At 39.3% G+C, this 17,663-nt stretch overlaps 1 protein-coding gene across 5 annotated transcripts in view; it reads left to right on the top strand.

Moving 5' to 3' along the window:
* Positions 1–6,821, top strand: part of SLC16A9 (solute carrier family 16 member 9) — a 56,628-nt gene extending 49,807 nt beyond the window's left edge. For 4 of the 5 annotated variants that reach the window (XM_053207031.1, XM_053207030.1, XM_027062046.2 and 1 more), the window contains 3 exons: positions 724–819; positions 3,361–4,278; positions 4,680–6,821. In XM_053207031.1, the coding sequence (XP_053063006.1) occupies positions 724–819; positions 3,361–4,278; positions 4,680–4,858 (1,193 nt within the window). In that variant the 3' untranslated portion in view covers positions 4,859–6,821. The remainder of the gene's footprint in view (positions 1–723; positions 820–3,360; positions 4,279–4,679) is intronic. The other variant, XM_053207032.1, reaches the window with a different exon arrangement.
* The last annotated feature ends 10,842 nt before the right edge of the window (positions 6,822–17,663 follow it).

Raw genomic sequence — 17,663 nt, 5'->3', positions numbered from 1 at the left:
AACAACTGTATGCTCACCACTTAAATTTAACAGTTGTTAATATTTTAGTGTATTTGCTTCCTTTTTTTTGCAAACATATTTCAAACTAAATCAAATACATTTTACTGTAAATAAGGTAGTTTGCATCTCTGAAGGAGGAAACTTACAAATATATATTTTACTGTGATGGATGACCTGAGAACCCCAGAGGCCTTTGTTTTGCAGACTGGGGGTGTGCAAGCTATAAGCTCTCACTAAATAGCATGGAATAATGAAGGGAACTTTCTAAAATTATTTAGAGCACTTTGAGGAGGAAGGACACTGAACTGAGGGCAAGAACTTGGAAGTGAGACTGAACGGGAAAGTTTGATTAAATTTTACTATTTGGTGTTATTTGGTGACTTAACCGTTATCTCTATCTCCCTGTAATGTCGCAATTTAAATTTGCATTATTCATTCATGATTCAGAAATTGGACTTTTTTTTTTCACTTGATTCCAACCCTATGGGTGTGGAGTGAAAACTGAGCCTGCACGGATATGTCCATTGGAGCTGTACGAGTGACATCAAAGAACCTACGAGTCCATACTCTGAAGAGTTATAGCCAATCAGTAACAGAACAACCTACTGGAGATGTTATTTTTTCTCTTTCTTTCTTTCTTTCTTTCTTTCTTTCTTTTTTTTTTTTTTTTGCATTGAAGTAGTATAATCTGTCTTGATTTATGTAATGTCTTCTTATGTTCAGGACTCGGATGTGGTTTATTATATACTGCAACAGTGACCATTACGTGCCAGTATTTTGACAGTCACCGAGGCCTTGCTCTTGGCCTAATTTCAACAGGTACATTTTCAAAATAAGTACAGCATTGTCACTATTCAGTTTTCTAATTAAAGTTAAAAGTTACTGAACACAGATATGTTTAAGCAACCATTTCCCAGCTACCACTTAGGTAGCATATTTTTTTACTCTAGCCTGAGAAGGAAATTTTATTTTCCACAGTAAATAAGAGTAGTGCTTCCAGAAAACCCTAGGATGCATACATAAAAAATCTGGGGCATTCAATGGCCAATATACTAAAGGAAAGAAAAGCTTATGGGACCCGTACATTGAGAGTCACAAGTTGGTGAGAGCTTCAGTAAAAGAAGAAGCCTGTACTTATGCAAGGCACCTTCTCCCTGAGAAAGGTAGGAGAAATGCCAGGAAAATGGAGACTCCAGGGCTCTGTCGAAAAGCCTGCTGTTGGCATCTTGCCATCTCCATTTACTGTGGAATGTACAATTTTTCTAAAGTACTTATTTATGAATGCATTCCCCTGGCCATGTGCATATCTAAACGACAGACTCTTCACTCTTGTTCTTCCTTTAATAATCAAGAGATGATCACTGAGGGAAATGTAAATATAAAAGCCTTCTGGACTTCCTCTGATGTTTTAAAGTGTCATTTCACTTTTCAGATGGATTTGTTTCCTAAGAGAACTTATCAAACTTATCAAACTTTTCATTAGAGAACTTATCAAAATTTTCTGTGGCCAATATTTTAGCAGTTTGCTTAGGAAATAGAGCTGCCAAGTTTAGTGAAAGTGGCACATTTACATATGCTACTTGTTAATGAGCGGGTGTTCCTGGGAGGTCAGACTTTGAGGTAAATGGAGTAAATACAATGATTTGTCTGGCAGCAGGAGCCAAACTAATGTTTATTCCTGAGATCAATCTAGTGGCAACAAAGTGATTCCAGACTGAATTAAGTTGAGCTGGATATTTCCCAAAGGTGGTTTAAGGAAGTATTGGCAGGGGGGGGAATAGGAATCATGATCTAAGAGGAGATGGGGCCAGAGTCTTGAGGACACAGCTGGGCTAAGGCAGAACTGAAGAAGAAATAGCAAAAACAGGAGATAGAGAATCCAAAGCAGTTGGAATGCAGTTCAAAGAACCTTACAGGATCTCCCACAGGTGTGTGAGTGTGATGGAGTGTGAAGGTAGGCATTAGTGTGAAGGTAGGCATGAGCTTGAAGGACAATAGGTCTTGCCTACACTACATTTTTGTAGAGGCATTGTAATGTGGCAACAAGCACAGACGCCAGAGCCAGACCACCTAGGTCTGAATCCTGCCTGTGTCACTCACTTGCTGTCTGGAAATAGACAGACTTTCTAACAGTCCTGTTAACTATTGAGTTAAGGCTCAGTTTTCTGAACTGTAAAATGGGGATAATAATAGTACTCATCACATCAAGTTATTGGGAATCTTAAAGAAGCATACATGTAAGGCACATAGCAGGGTACTAAAAGCATGAGATATTATCATTATGAACTAGGGTTTCCCTTAATGTCCAAATTTGTATGTGTGCCAAAGATACCAGAAGTTGTATGCTACATGCTTTCACTCTGCCTAGAAAGGAGGGCATAAGAGACTGGGTCATGGCACACTGAAATAAAAATGGATCGACTCTGGACAGTTAAGATTTGGCAGAATTAAGGAATTTTCAGTTTCAACTCACAGGAAGCTAGGTGAAGCAAAATTAAGGAGAATTGTGGATCTACTTAGTCCTTCTGGGTTGCTGTAACAAGATACCATAGACTAGGTGACTTCCACAAAACATAAATGTATTTCTCAGTTCTGGAGGCTGGAAGTCTGATATCAGGATGCCAGCATGCTTGGGTTCTGGTGACAGACTTCTTCCAAGCTGCAGACTGCCATTTTCTTGCTGTGTGGCATGTGTGCATGGTGGAAGGGGAAAGGAAGCTCTCAGGGGTCTCTTTGATATGGGTGCTAATCCCATTCACGAGTGCTCAGTGGGCTCATGACCTAATTGCCTCTCAAAGGCCCCACTTCCTCATGGCATCATATTGGGGGTTAGGATTTCAATCTGTGAATTTGGGAGGACATGAACATTCAGCCTATAGCATCCACCTTCAGTGAAAAAGATGACAAGCAAAAAAAAAAAAAAAAACCTCACAGTAGAATTTTTTAAAAATTGAAAAGAAACAACAAAAAAACCCACATGAAATATTCTGACATTGCTGGGAAAAAAAAGGAATGTGAGCATGAAACAAAGGTTTTTGGGGGAACAATTTTGTTCCATGGTTAACAGGGGTTGGTAAACTAATGTCCATGGGTCAGATCTGGTCTACTGCCTGTTTTTAGAGAGCTCATGAGCTAAGGATGATTTTTACATTTTTGTACAGTTAAAAAAAATCAAAAGGATATTTCAGGGCATCTGAAAATTATGTGAAATAAAAATTTCTATGCCCATAAATAAAAGTTAATTGGAATATAACCATGCTCCTTCCTTTACAATTCTTCTTTGGCTGATATCAATAATGGTTGTTCTGAGAACCCTGAATTATAAGAGATTAAGATTGAACATCTCCCATTTCTTTTTAGGTTCAAGTGTTGGACTTTTTATATATGCTGCTCTGCAGAGGTTGCTGATTGAGTTCTATGGGCTGGATGGATGCCTGCTGATTGTGGGCGCCTTAGCTTTAAATATATTAGCCTGTGGCAGCCTGATGAGACCCCTCCAGCCCTCTGATTGCCCTTTGCCTGAAAAAACAGCTCTGGAAAGTGCACCAGATAGATACTCCATTTACAGTGAAAAAGAGAAGGACCTGGAAGAAAACACAAACATTCTTGGAAAGAGCTACAGTGCTGAGGAAACATGCAAGAGCACCTTTGGCAGTGGTGGCCGGAAACAGGAGAGCCTACTTCATAAAAGCCCAACAACAATGGCACATTCAAAAGAGACAGAAACGTACAAAAAGAAAGTTGCAGAACAGACATATTTTTGCAAACAGCTTGCCAAGAGGAAGTGGCAATTATATAAAAACTACTGTGGAGAGACTGTGGCTCTTTTTAAAAACAAAGTATTTTTAGCACTTTTCATTGCTATTTTTCTTTTTGACATTGGAGGATTTCCACCTTCATTACTTATGGAAGATGTGGCAAGAAGTTCAAATGTGAAAGAAGAAGAACTCATTATGCCTCTTATTTCCATTATTGGCATTATGACAGCAGTTGGTAAACTCCTTCTAGGGATACTGGCTGACTTCAAGTGGATTAATACCTTATATCTTTACGTAGCAACCTTAATAATCATGGGCCTGGCCTTGTGTGCAATTCCATTTGCCAAAAGTTATGTCACATTGGCAATACTTTCTGGGATTCTAGGGTTTCTTACTGGTAACTGGTCCATCTTCCCATATGTGACCACAAAGACTGTGGGAATTGAAAAATTGGCCCATGCCTATGGGATATTAATGTTCTTTGCTGGACTTGGGAATAGCCTTGGACCACCAATTGTTGGTAAGATATTTCTTAAAGCAACCCATTTTTACTTTGTTCTTCTTTGTAACATCTCCAGGTATAGAAATCCAGATTACAATAGTAGCACAGATTAGCACAAAGTAAATCTGCATAGATGTCTGATGGTAATGATTTACTCATAATCAGTTTGATAAAAAGGCCAGTATACTTGCTCAGGGATTTGTGTTCATTTTGTGTTCAGGAGAAACTCAAAATGCCTGCTTATTCTTGTCCAGATTATTTGGGAGAGTCTCCTCTGCTAACTCCTAAGAGTCTGCTATAGAGTACATGGGGTTTTATCTATCCTAATCCTTACTGTATATAAAATTGGTAAAATTAGAGGATGGCTTCCAAGTCTTACTATTTCTATCAAATTCACTTTTTTCTTTCTCTCTTTTCAGGTTGGTTTTATGACTGGACCCAGACCTATGACATTGCGTTTTATTTCAGTGGCTTCTGTGTCCTGCTGGGAGGTTTTATCTTGCTTCTGGCCGCCTTACCCTCCTGGCATACATGCAGCAGGCTGCTGCCCAAGCCAGCTCCAACAACCTTTCTGTACAAAGTTACCTCTAATGTTTAGAGGATACTGGAAGGAACTACAGACTGTTTTCTCATAGCGAAATTTCACTGTGGCTGACTCTGAATGAATTTTTTGTTTGTTACAAATCCTATTCTCTTTGTACTGTATATGTAGCTTCTATCGCCTGTATTTACCACCCCTCCTTTTTTTCTTTTTCCAAGAAGTGGGACTATTCTGTTTTACCCTTATTCGTGAGTTCCTGACATTGTAAACATTTTGGCCAGCCTCGAAAGGCTTTCTCTGTGTAAAGAAATATAATTTCTCTGTAGGATCCATTAGTTCCACTGAAAGGCACCCAGAGGGAGCTCTTCTATTTTAAACCTGATGTAGGCAGCATGATGAGATATATGTGAAGGCCACCAGGGGCGAAATCACTCTCTTCTCTATGTTAGACTAGCTAGTATGTTGAAGACTTCAGGCCAGTCAGGAGATGAAAGTGGTTACTAAAATGGCGTTAAGAATTGCAGTGGAGCAAGCTGATCTTTTTTTTTTTTTCCTCAAAGATATTTTAAATTACAGTCACTGGTTTTCACTATTTGATTTTATTTACCTTGAGGCAGCACCCCATATTTGGTATCCACTGCGCTTAAATCGTTTCAATTCCTAAGGTGTTTGCCTAGAGGCAGGCAGTCTCCAAACTGGAGCACTCACCACAGACTTGCTTCATGGTTGGCTGCCAAAAGCACACTCACTCTTCTCTGTCAGCATCCACTCAGCTGATGTTTCCCAGGAAGTGCTGATTTTACCTGTTTCCAAATTGGAAATGCGTAAACCATTCCGTTCTGGCAAATGGGAAACATCCATTTGCATTGGGCACAGTGGGGATGAATTGCAAGTCCCTGCGTGTCTTCTTGATGAAGCATTTATTTGTTACTATGAGATTTTACCACTATCGGATTTTAATTCAAGGGCAGAACTAAAATGTATGTGTGTGTGTGCGCGTGCGTGCGTGCGTGCGTGTGTGTGTGATGAACTCTGAGTCTGTGTGGGACATGGGAAGACAAAAAAGCAATAAGAAATTGATACCCTGATCCAACTGTATTCAATCTTAAGAAAAATGTTTTGAAAGAAAATCACTGTTTAATAAATGGGCATCTTTCTGAAGAAATATTTTTTGAATTTTGCTGTGTGTCAGAATCCTCTAGATCCTTCTAAAAATATGGTTGCCTGAGTACTACTCTTAGAGATTTTAATTCTATGGGCCAAGCTATGGGCTATGGGCCAAGTATCTGTATTTTTAGCGAACTCTTCAAGGAATTCTGACGACACAGCCAGGTCGAAAATGAGGGTTACAAGACTGGCAACAGAAAACATTCATTCTCTTAAATAAAAAACAAAAAAAACAGTAAACCATTGAGGTGAGGGGTTTTTATAAATAGCCAACTGTGGTTCTTTAAATAGGACGCACTCTTCCTATTGTGCCAAAATTGTCTCTTCATTTCTTTTGAAATATATGATTTTATACTTGTATGTTGCCTTTCTTCAAAGGCGCCTGAAGCACTTTATAAGCATGAAGCCCCACAACACCTCAGTGAGGTCCATAAATAGATCTTTTGTATGCAATAAACCTGGAGTGTGGGGGAATTTCATAACTGAGTTAATCCTACTTAATAATGCAATAATGGGGCTTCAAAGTGCCTTGGACTTCTCCATACTCAGACTTCTGGAAAGTTTTCTGTACCTCATTCTTCAGTCACTGTCAAGGTTAATAAATATAAGAAGTGACATTTTAAAAAGTTAAACTAAGTGTTTTTATGTTGAAAGTTCCTTTTTGCCAACATTACATTCAGGAAGTCCAATAACCTGAAAAAGTAACCTTCCTGACATCCCCATGTTCATCAACGTTGATAATTGTCCAAATGCATCTTCACCATGTCTACTAATACCATCCAGCGTGTGCATTTTAAATTGTCTAGGGAATGAATTTTAAGTTGCAATAAAATATTTTTTTGTTTGTTTTGCATTGGTTTGGCTGCTTTTTCTCTTAACGAGTCCTCCTTCTCTGAATTACAGTGATATTTCACTTGAATGTAAAAAAAATGATCACATGTTCACTTCAGACCCCCGAATTGGTGATTGGACCTCAGCGTATTCAAAAGTCAAATTCGCTAAACTATTTTGACCATTGGCTCCCAAAAAGCTAACATGTCAATCCTACAGAATCCTTTTGAGGAAAAAGGGGACAGATTCCTCTTTGCAACTCTTAATGATGATCTTGTCAATCATTGGTGGAATTCTTACTATGCTCTTACGCACATTATATTATTTATCCTTCATAATAGCTCTGTGAGGTGAGGATGCTAATCTTCATTGTATGGTACAAAACATAATTGTCATGATATGGACAAAATATATAAGCAACTTCCAAAAGCAAAATGAAAAAGTGTCTAGTGAATGCTTTGGTTTCTAACATGGCTGGGAAATGGGGCTCAGGAGGATGTGTTGCTATAGAGTCAATCCTTTAGTGAATAGAGAAGTCATGTGTATGTGAATAATTATTCAAGGCTTGCCCATTTCCTAAGAATTAGCATTTTTTAAACTTTATTTATTTATTTATTTATTTATTTATTTATTTACTTACTTACAGAAGGGGCCGAACTCATGATCCCAGCATCAAGAGACACAGGTTCTTCCCACTGAGCCTGTCAGGTGCCCCAAGAATTAGCATTTTAAAAGCATCCTTAATAATGAAATTATACTGATTAAGACATAATCTTCTTTTGTGACTCAAAAGACATTTCTTGACCCTCCAAGCAGCTGGAGCTGAGTTGGGGAAAGAAACTTTGTTAGGGACCCTCTTTCTTCCTTTCAGCCCTCGTGCCTCACTCTCTCTCTCTCTCTCTGATGAGCCTCCTAGGAGCCAGTTGGTAAACTCATTTTCTCGAGGGTGACTATGTCATCAAGAGAGAAGTTTCAGCCACCAACTTTTAAAGGCCCCATGAGGAGCAATTTCCAAGAACCTGCAGCTGCAGCACTGGGAGGTCATGACCACATGGTAGGTCAGTTGTGTTGTGCTGGCTGGAAAGTCCTCTGATCTCAGATAGCCTCAACTTCCAGCAATCAATCTAAGATTATCTTAACTCAGGACGTTCTGGAAAATAAAGGAGAGCTCTGTTTTGAAGGAAAGAATGTCTCATTTTTTTCTTTTACTTAGGAGTATTATTTTAAACACATAAAATACACAGTTTACATTAGCAGTGCCACACAATTTCTCCTTCATTAATAACAATCCTGGGACCTTTTGCTCTGATGTCAGTTGTGGCTGAAGGATGCTGGTAAATAAAATGCCCCTTTGCACAATCAGTAAAGGTGATCGGAGATGTACGAATACATGGATAATATTCAGAGATGCAGTATATATACTTGTTAAGGTTATCGTTTCTGGGTTCAAATCCTAGCTCAGTTCCTGTGGCTAGGTGATTGTGAACATGTCATTTAGCCTCTCAAAGCCTTAGTTTCCTCATTTGTCAAACATGTCATAGGGCTGTTATGGGAATTAAATAAGATAACCCCATACACGTTACTGGCACCTGTTCAGTAAATATTAACTATTATGATTTTTGTTGTTATCATTATTCCTTAGTGTGTGACACCTTCCTCTCAGTATCCAAAGGACGTGTCAAGTGTTCCTGGGCACAGGTGTGGGGTAAATGTTTGTGTTGAAGGGCCTTATTTAGAAGAAGAATGAGCTTTCTGTTATCCCTAACTTGTACAGCTGTCACAGCTATTACCCTCCCCCAGGCATGTTCTTGTCAAAATCTTTTATCCTTAGGGATTCATGACTCAGCACATTTTTTCTGGAATTGCCATTCAGAGGCTCTGACACAAAACAAAACACAAGCTGTTCCTCCACAAATCAAATAGAACTCACTTTGTAAATTGAATTGCTATGGGAATTTGGACTTTTATTTATTTCCTTAAGAACTCATCACCCAAGCTGTTTGGAAGGCGGGCCTAAAATTAGGCAGAAAGCAAAGTGCTCTCATTTGTTTACTGAGCGCTAATTGGCCTCGGCTCAGGGCCCTTACATCCCTCTGCCTTCCCGGGACATCCTTCAGACTTACTCTTGGGAGAGTGTGATTCCAGTTCTTCTGGGATTCTGTTCCTAGTAGGTCTGTCACATTAGTTGCTTCTTACTGTATGGATTCCTTGTTTTAAGGAGTCATTTACTTTTATTCTCTCTCCTTGCAAAAATAAAAAAAATATATAATTTTTATAGTTTTTTTCTAAGTGATAGTTTACAAACATTGGTAAATGGCATATTCTCAATAAAGAATAATTAACTGTGGTCAAGGTGCTGTCCTGCTGTAGGTCACATTAAAACTACAAAGTCACAGGGACATGACTGTTTTTCCTTCCTGGAAAATGCCTAATGTGCTAAGGCAAGTTGTTTTTCCTCCAGCTTAGATCTGAAAACCCCTCACCACCTACAGCTTTAGTAGCTCAAGTGATTCTAGGACCGTAACAACAAAGAACAGATGCGACTGGCTGTTATCAACCTCTAAAAGATGACAGGCCAGGCTCAACAGTCCATTTTCATATAGTCTCTATGGCTGCTGGGAGGGTGCCATTTTGAGAACTCCTGGGCAGGATCCCCTCCTGAAGGAAATTTTCCCTGAAGGTCAAGTATGAACAAGGGCTGCACTGAGACTGAGCTGCACAGTTGAGACTGCCAGTGAGACACAGAGTCAGGATGAGCTCAGGTCCCTGGACGGAACTATAGACTGTCAGATAAAATGGGATAATATATGGGACTTTCCTCTGCTCAAGACTGGAAACAGTTCTAATTTCCAAGGGGCATTTTAGCAGTCACTAGCTGAGAGGCATTAGCAGGGACAAGAGCTGGGCCTGGGCTTTGTTCTCAAAGCCCTGGGAAGTGGTGTGAACCAAGGAAAGGTGACAGCAGAAGCATCAAGGAACCCCAGGAGGCAGCTCTGATGGAACTGGAAATGGATGCCCCAGAGAAACCTGAAAGAAACTGTGTGCATTTGTGTGTGTGTGTGTGAGAGAGACAGAGACAGAGACAGAGAGAGACACAGAGAGAGAGAGTTCTAAAACTGTGGGTGTTCCAGAGAGAGAGAGAGAGAGAGAGAGAGATTCTCCTATTACCTCAACCTACAACCCATTGACGCAACAGCTATGAAACATCTCAGGAAGACCTGTTTCAGGACGTGAAGCATCCGAGTCTTTCCAGAAAATTGAAAATCTTCAGGTTGGTTTTAGGCAAGAGGAATCCTCCTTTCAGCTGGGCTTCATCAGGAAGCTAGAGGTAAACTTCCTTTGTGGGTTCTTGACTTTGGCTTAGGGGAACTTGCCCAACTCCATCCTCCTTGAGAAATCTTCAGGAAGGGTTGGGACTCAGTGATGGAGGAGACAGCAGTTCAGTGCTTAGTCAGCTAGAACAGTTCTGGGAGAAGGAGCATACCCCCAGGAAATCTGTGGAGAACCAAGGGTTGTTGTAACTACCTGGGGCCTGGTAAGCTGAACATCAGGGATGGATGTTAACAAGAAAATAGCCCAACACAGAGGAGAAAGCATGGGATCTGGAGTCCAACAGAGCAGGCTTGGCTTCCTAGATTCTCTAGCTACTGTCTTACTAGGTGAGTAAACTTAGTTTTATTTGTTAAATTCTCTGAGCTTCAATTTTTTTATTGGTGAACTATATTGCTGGAAGGTTTAGAAATAATAGATGCAAAATGTCCAGTGTTTCTAAAAAAAATGGAAATTATTTTTAACCTCTGCTCCCACAAAGTGAATCCCATATGGTAAAATAGTAGATACACAACACATATGGTAGATTGGATTCTAATCTCACTGGTATATATTGTGGGCATGTTGTCAAACTATTCTGCAAATAATTTGTGTGCATGGTGGTGGTGTGGTAGGCAACAGTGTATTACTCCTAGGAGCTGTCCTAAATTCCAGAAATACAAGAATAAATAAGAAAGTCTCTTACCCTGAGAAGCTCACAGTTCAGTAGGACCAACTGATATTGAAGTAAGTATAAATGCAGAACTCACTTTTAAATATTTGCTTGTTAATTTATGTATTCATTCAACAAATTTTCATTTAGCACACACCATGTGGCAGATACACAGGTATTGAGGTAATGGTGATAAGCAAGACAAATGTGGTCCTTTTGTTCACAATGATTTCTTTTTTTTTAATTTCTTTTTTTATTTTACAGAGAGGGTATGAGCAGAGGAGAGGAGCAGAGAGAGAGAGAGAGAGAGAGAGAGAATCTCAAGCAGGCTCCATACTCAACACAGAGCCCAGTGTGGGGCTTGATCCCATAACCCTGGGATCATGACCTTAGCTGAAATCAAGAGTCAGATGATCAACCAAGTGAGCCACTCAGGTGTTCCCACAATGATTTCTTAAAGCAAAAAATAGATCCCATGGTACTCTAGTATTTGTGCTTTAAGGTCAGTTCTGTCTATGAGATTGTCCTAGGGGAGGAAAAGGTATACTTGTATGCTTGCTGTTATAGTAGATACTGTAGCGTGCCACCCAGATGCCCTTCAGGACCTGGGTACTCTGTCCTCCATGGGCTGGGATTGGCTGCTGAGGGCTCACAGCTGAGTCCTGCTCTGGGAACTGCCTTCAGGCGAAGGTATTATTCTACCCCCTCTAGGAAAGCTAGACTTCAGTGACTCTGGCCTCATTGGCTGATGAATGGCTTGACTCAATGGGGACAACTCCAGAGTGCCATCCCAGCTCTAGAACTTCCTGTAGGATCTCAATTTTTCCCTCTGTCCCATGCTACTTCCCCTACTTCCTTACAGGTGTTTTTCTGGAAAATACTCCCCAATAAACTTGCTGCATGCAAACTCCATTGCATAGTTTTTGTTTTTTTTTAATCGGGAAACTTGACTGAAAACACCTGTAATTTCAATACAGTGGGATAATGCCCTGCACATGGGGGCCTCAGAGACATGTTTCTTGAGGGCTTGTATATACCTGGTATTCTTTCAGGTACTTCGCAACTGTATATTGTCCTATTTAACTTCCAGACTCTGTCAAAGATTGGATGTCATCAGGTGAGGCTGGCTGCTTGACTATCAAAAAATGGCACAAAGCTGTATTTTATCTTGGGACATTTCAGGTATGGCTCTCCTGTGGGAAGTCCAGGTACTTCATTTCTTATTCATCCATCATACATTAACCAAGCACCTAGTATGTGTTGGGCACTCTCTCAGGCACCAAATATGTAACTGTGTATAAGATAGACAAGGTTCCTGTCCTCCTGGAGCTTGTTGGGGCCCGAAGCTAGTTGCAACAGAAGCCTCAGCTCCTATGGGAAGCTCTGGAGCTGGGATGGCCCTTCAGCGTTGTCACAATTGAGTTGTTACCTCTGACTCATGCTAAAATTCCCAAAAGAATGAATATAGAAGCCAAAATGCCAATTATTTTGATTTATATGAGCAATGCAATAGCCAGGAGGACCGGACTTTCCAGTTCACCTGGTCATATCCCTTTCCCAGTAGGTAAGGTCACAGGAAGCCAAATACCACTAATTGGAAGGTGTTTGAGGTTCCTGGGATGAGGCTGTGGTCGCTCACTCAGTGGTATGAGTTTTTAACAGCATCATGAGAAGACAGCTTCGTTCAAACTTTGCCATTCTAAGGAACTGCCTCTAGACAGTGCATAGTTGGGCACAGACAATATTTGCCTCCATGGCAATCCTCATACAAATGCACTGTGGCTGACTACAGTGACCCTGTTCTCTCCCCAATATGTTACTAAATTTAATCAGGCTACAGCTACATGCTACTGGTCAGAGCCACTGGCAAACGTCTGCTCAGAGGCTTGTTGCAAATGACATTGCTCAGAAGGCAGTCTACATGGGCAGGTTTTTGCTGAGGGAGTCACCATCACCATGAGACAGATGAGGAAACCAAGGAATCAAACACGCTAAGCAATATGCTCAAGGTGACCCAGCCAGTGTCTCAGGCCCAGGCCCAGATCCTGTCTATTTATGGAGATGGGGAAGTGACTGTGCATATGGAAATTATCCGATCCAACCCCATGACCTCACAGAAGAAAACACTGTGGGCCAGGGTCCAGAACAGAGCTCTTCTGCATCACTATTTATACCCAGAAATTCATGACACCACTCCTGTCCCTTTAGAACATTCATTTCATATGTAACCAGAACTTTATTATTAGCAAGAACCTTCTTTTTTTTCTACCAATGGGGTAGGCACTAGAAATGTATGGGGCTACTGAGTACTTGAACTGTGATTTGTCTGAATTGAGATGTGTTTTAAGTATAAAATACACAGTACACTGGATTTCAGCCTTAGTACAAAGAAAGTAAAATAACTGAAGAATTTTAAATATTGATTATATATTTAATGATTATTTTATGATTAGATGATAATAGGGATATATTAGGTTAAATATATTAATGAAATTAACTTTCTCTGTTTCTTTTACTTTTTTAATGTGGCTATAAGAAAATTTAAGATTATATATCATATTATATATTTATTGGTCAGTGCAATTGTAGATATTCCTATCCAAAAACACATTTAAACATTTTTACACACATTATACTTAGTTGATATAAATCTTGAGTCTCTTTTAAAGATTTTCTTTTGGTTTATTTGTTGAAAAAAAATCAGATTATTTGTCCTGCAGAGTTATTCTGGTTTATTACAACCACCTGGTATCATTTAATATATTTACCCTGTATTACCTGGAAAGTAGTAGTTATATCTAGAGCTTGATCACATTTAGGTTTTATTGTTTTGGAAAGAAAAAGTAATTGGTGGATGTGTAATTCCATCAAGACACACTAAATGTCTGGTTGTCTTTCTTTCTTTCTTTTTTTTTGGTGTTAAGATTGAGCAGGGTGATTATCTATTATAAATTTCCCCATGTTTTCTTCATTTAATGGCTTTTGTAGCTAGTTATTAGCATTACCTATGTCCATTATTACTTAGAGGTTGCAAATGGTGATATTCTAATTCCATCATTCCTTCACTCACTAACTGACTTACTTCTATAAAGACAAGGTTCCTCTTGTCAACTATCACTTTCCCCAAGGAGTAGTGGATACAAGAAAAGCAAGATACTTATTTTACTTATTTAATTCTTTCTCTTTATTAGTTTCAGAAAAATAAGTTGTTTTTTTTCTGGCATCCCCCAAATGTCACCAATGAGTCCCCTCCCTGCTTTGGGAAAATGTATCATTATGAACTTATGGATTTTAAATTTTGGGGTGTCGAGGGAGGTTTCAGCAATTACAGAGGTTTTTTGATGCCTAGATTTTCCCATCAAGTTGACAAGCACTAACAACACAAGCTCAGTAGTCTTTGCCAGTTTCTTTACCCTCTGATATGACAAAATGTTTTAGGCTCACTCATACATTTTCTACCCCAGATCTGGAATTAGCCATTCCTCCAAGGACAGCAAGGGGATGGTTTTTAGACCACAATTTGGGCACTTGGGATTCTCATCACTAGTGGGTTGGGGATTGTTTCTACAAAATAGATTTTTTTTTTTGTTTTTTCAACAGAAATGTATCATGTGTTAATACTGATAATTCTAATTTAAATTGAGGATCACTTTTTTTTTTTACCTAACTTCATTGATTTTATACTTAAACTCTTTTCTTTGATGTTGACAACCCTGATTTTCTAATGATAGTATTTGCTCTATCCTATCATGTGTATAACATTTTCAAAATAATGATGTTACTATTATTACTAGTGACATGCTTACTGAAACACTTTAAAATTGCTTTCAGTTCATTTCATCCTAAAGTAACCTATTCAAGATGTGTGCTCAGATTATTATATTTTAGTCCTTTGAAATAGTTCCTCGGGGTGCCTGGGTGGCTCAGTTGGTTAAGTGTCCGACTTTGGCTCAGGTCATGATCTCACAGTTTGTGAGTTCGAGCCCCATGAGGGGCTCTGTGCTGACAGTTCAGAGCCTGGAGCTTGCTTAAGATTCTGTGTCTCCCTTTCTCTCTCTGCCCCTCTCCAGCTTGTGCTCTCTCTCTCAAAAATAAATAAATGTAAAAAAAAAAAAGAAAGAAAGAAATAGTTCCTCTCTGTGTGAAGTCACCAACTTGCTACTCAGTTAGGTTTATTTCTGCCATTCTAATTTGCATCTTTCCTATTATGAGTGAGGTTAAACATCTTTTCATGTATTTAAGGGACATTTAAATTTCTTTTTTGTAAACTGTTTTTCTATAGGGTTATTGGTGTTTTTATTCTCTATTTTTTAGAAACTCTTTATATATTAGGGATATTTGCCCTTTGTACTATAAGTTTAAAGTGATTTTTCCCAGTTTGTCATTTGCCTTTGTACTTTATAATATCTTTTGCCCTGTTGAAAGTTTTTTATGTTTGTATTTGACAGATTTTTTTATCGAATGTTTTCAAATTGATTTTTAAAATTTTTTAGATGTTTATTTATTTTTGAAAGAGACAGAAAGACAAAGCACGAGCAGGGGAGGGGCAGAGAGAGAGAGGGAGACACAGAATTTGAAGAAGGCTCCAGGCTCCGAGCTGTCAGCACAGAACCCGACACAGGGCTCAAAGTCATAAACTGCCATCATGACCTTAACTGAAATTGGACACCTTACCAACTAAACCACCCAGATGCCCCAAACTTATTTTAAATACAAATTTGTACATTTTAGATATTAGCTATGTGCATGCTTTTAAACATGTATTAACTTCTTATAAAGTTTTATGTTATGGAGTGAACTTAATGAATACTTTGATTTGTGAGTTTTGTGTCATGCTTAGGAAGGCTTTCACAACTCCAAGAGGATAGAAAAATGCATCAGGATGTTTTTGGCTATAAGCTATCAAACTAAAAGTTGTGAGTATATTAAGAATATTTATTATTTTGCATAGCAAAAAATCTGGAGGTATGAAAATCCCAGCATTCATTAATTTTGTGGCTCAAGAATGTCATCAAAAACACAGAATCTTTTTACCATTTTTGTTTCACAATCATACAGTTGACCTTTCAGGCTGGCCTCAGAGGGTCGCCCCTGTTTCAGGTATCACATTCAAACAACTACAGATGTAGGCATTGGAGGCCCCTCCTCACACTTCAGGTTTTGAGAATATGGAATATCCTTCTCAGAAGTCCCAGGGTGAGTCTCAAGTCTGAACAGTCTCTTACGCTCATTTCCAATGCAATGACTGGCCCTGGAGATCGAATCTGCAGGAGTGACTAATGAAGATTTAACTCTGGGACTTGGGAAGGGCCTGAAGCAAATGATTACAACATATCTGAGCATCCTCTGGATTTTGTGAGCAAGAGAGAAAGAAGAAATCACTAGTGTGTAATTTTGCAGTTTCTTTTCTTTTTTTTTACACATAAATCTTTGATCTCCCTAAAATTTATGTTGATGTAAGCAGTGAGCTAGGGATCAAGCTTATTATTTTTTCCTAAATAACTAGCTACATGTCCTATTTATTAAATAATATATCTTTTTAATCAGCTCTCTTATGAGAGTTCCTAAAAGGAAACACTGAGGAAAAAAATCTGCTGATCTCATGGGAATTTTTGATCAAGTCTTTAAAGTTCATGATCTCATGTAAACTCCTGCGAGGTGGCACTTTGAAATTGGATTGCTCACACCTACCAAGCCCACATGTGAGGGCCTGAGATGTGATTTCTCTTTCCATCTGAAGCCTAGACAAACACTATGGAATACAACTTAAAAATCATGAATCTAATGCTGAGAAGTCGTGTGAAATGCTAGCAGTTTTTTTGTGTGTTGAAAATTGAATGCTTAAATATCTTATTTGTTATAAAAATAACCAAATGCCAACTATCTTCCAGGCACATAGTATCCTTTAGAAGCATAGATTTTAAGTAAGGATGAGAGACAAAAGCAAATATCTTGTGTGTATATATGTGTGTATATGTATATGTGTACATACGTGTAGGTACATACGTGTACACATGTGTAGGTACATGTGTGTACACATGCACACACATGTGCATGTCTACCTGCATATGTGTGTATGTGTGTGTGCACATGTACATATATGCATGCATACAATGGATGAAAGGCAGTTAAGAGGGATGCAAGTGCCAGGGTATGAGGAGTTTTTAAAATGATTGTTTGGGTTGCCTGGGTGGCTCAGTCAGTCAAGCATCTAGCTCTTGATCTTCGCTCAGGTCATGATCTTGCAAGTTTGTGAGTTTGAGCCCCACGTAGGCTCTGCACTGACAATGTGAGCCTGCTTGGGATTCTCTGTCTCCTCTCTCTCTGTCACTCCCCCACTTGTGCTTGCTCACTCTCTCTCAAAAATAAATAAACTTTAAAATATGATTGTTGGAAAGTATTCCCTGATTGGGTGACTTGTGAATAGAGTCATAGTGAGAACAAGAGAAAGAGCTATGTGACTAAGAGAAATCAGTCCAGGCAGGGAACAAAGTGCCAAGACCCTTAGGCAGGAGTGTGCTTGGCACCGGTGGATGGAGTGGAGTGTGTGAGGACATGAGACCAGAAAGCAGAGAGTGAAGGTGCTTATAGGCTTTCATATGGGACTTTATATGCCATTGCAAGGATGTTGGCTGTTCTCTAAATGAGGTTGACAGCACCTAGTGATGAGGCAGAGAGAAGGAGAGAGGATGAGGGAGGGAGGGAGGAAGGAAGGAAGGAAGGAACAAAGGAAAGAAGGAGGAAAGAAAGGAAGGAGTGAAGGAAAGAAGGAGTGTAGCAAGGAAGGAATATCTGATTAATGTTTTAAGAGGATTATTCTGGGTTTTGTGTTGAGCATGGACTATAGGAAGACTAGAGGAACAGCAGAGAGACAAGGCAGGA

Source organism: Acinonyx jubatus, chromosome D2 (assembly GCF_027475565.1).
Source record: "Acinonyx jubatus isolate Ajub_Pintada_27869175 chromosome D2, VMU_Ajub_asm_v1.0, whole genome shotgun sequence".
Lineage (NCBI taxonomy): Eukaryota > Metazoa > Chordata > Mammalia > Carnivora > Felidae > Acinonyx > Acinonyx jubatus.
This window is presented reverse-complemented; position numbering and strand designations above follow the sequence as displayed.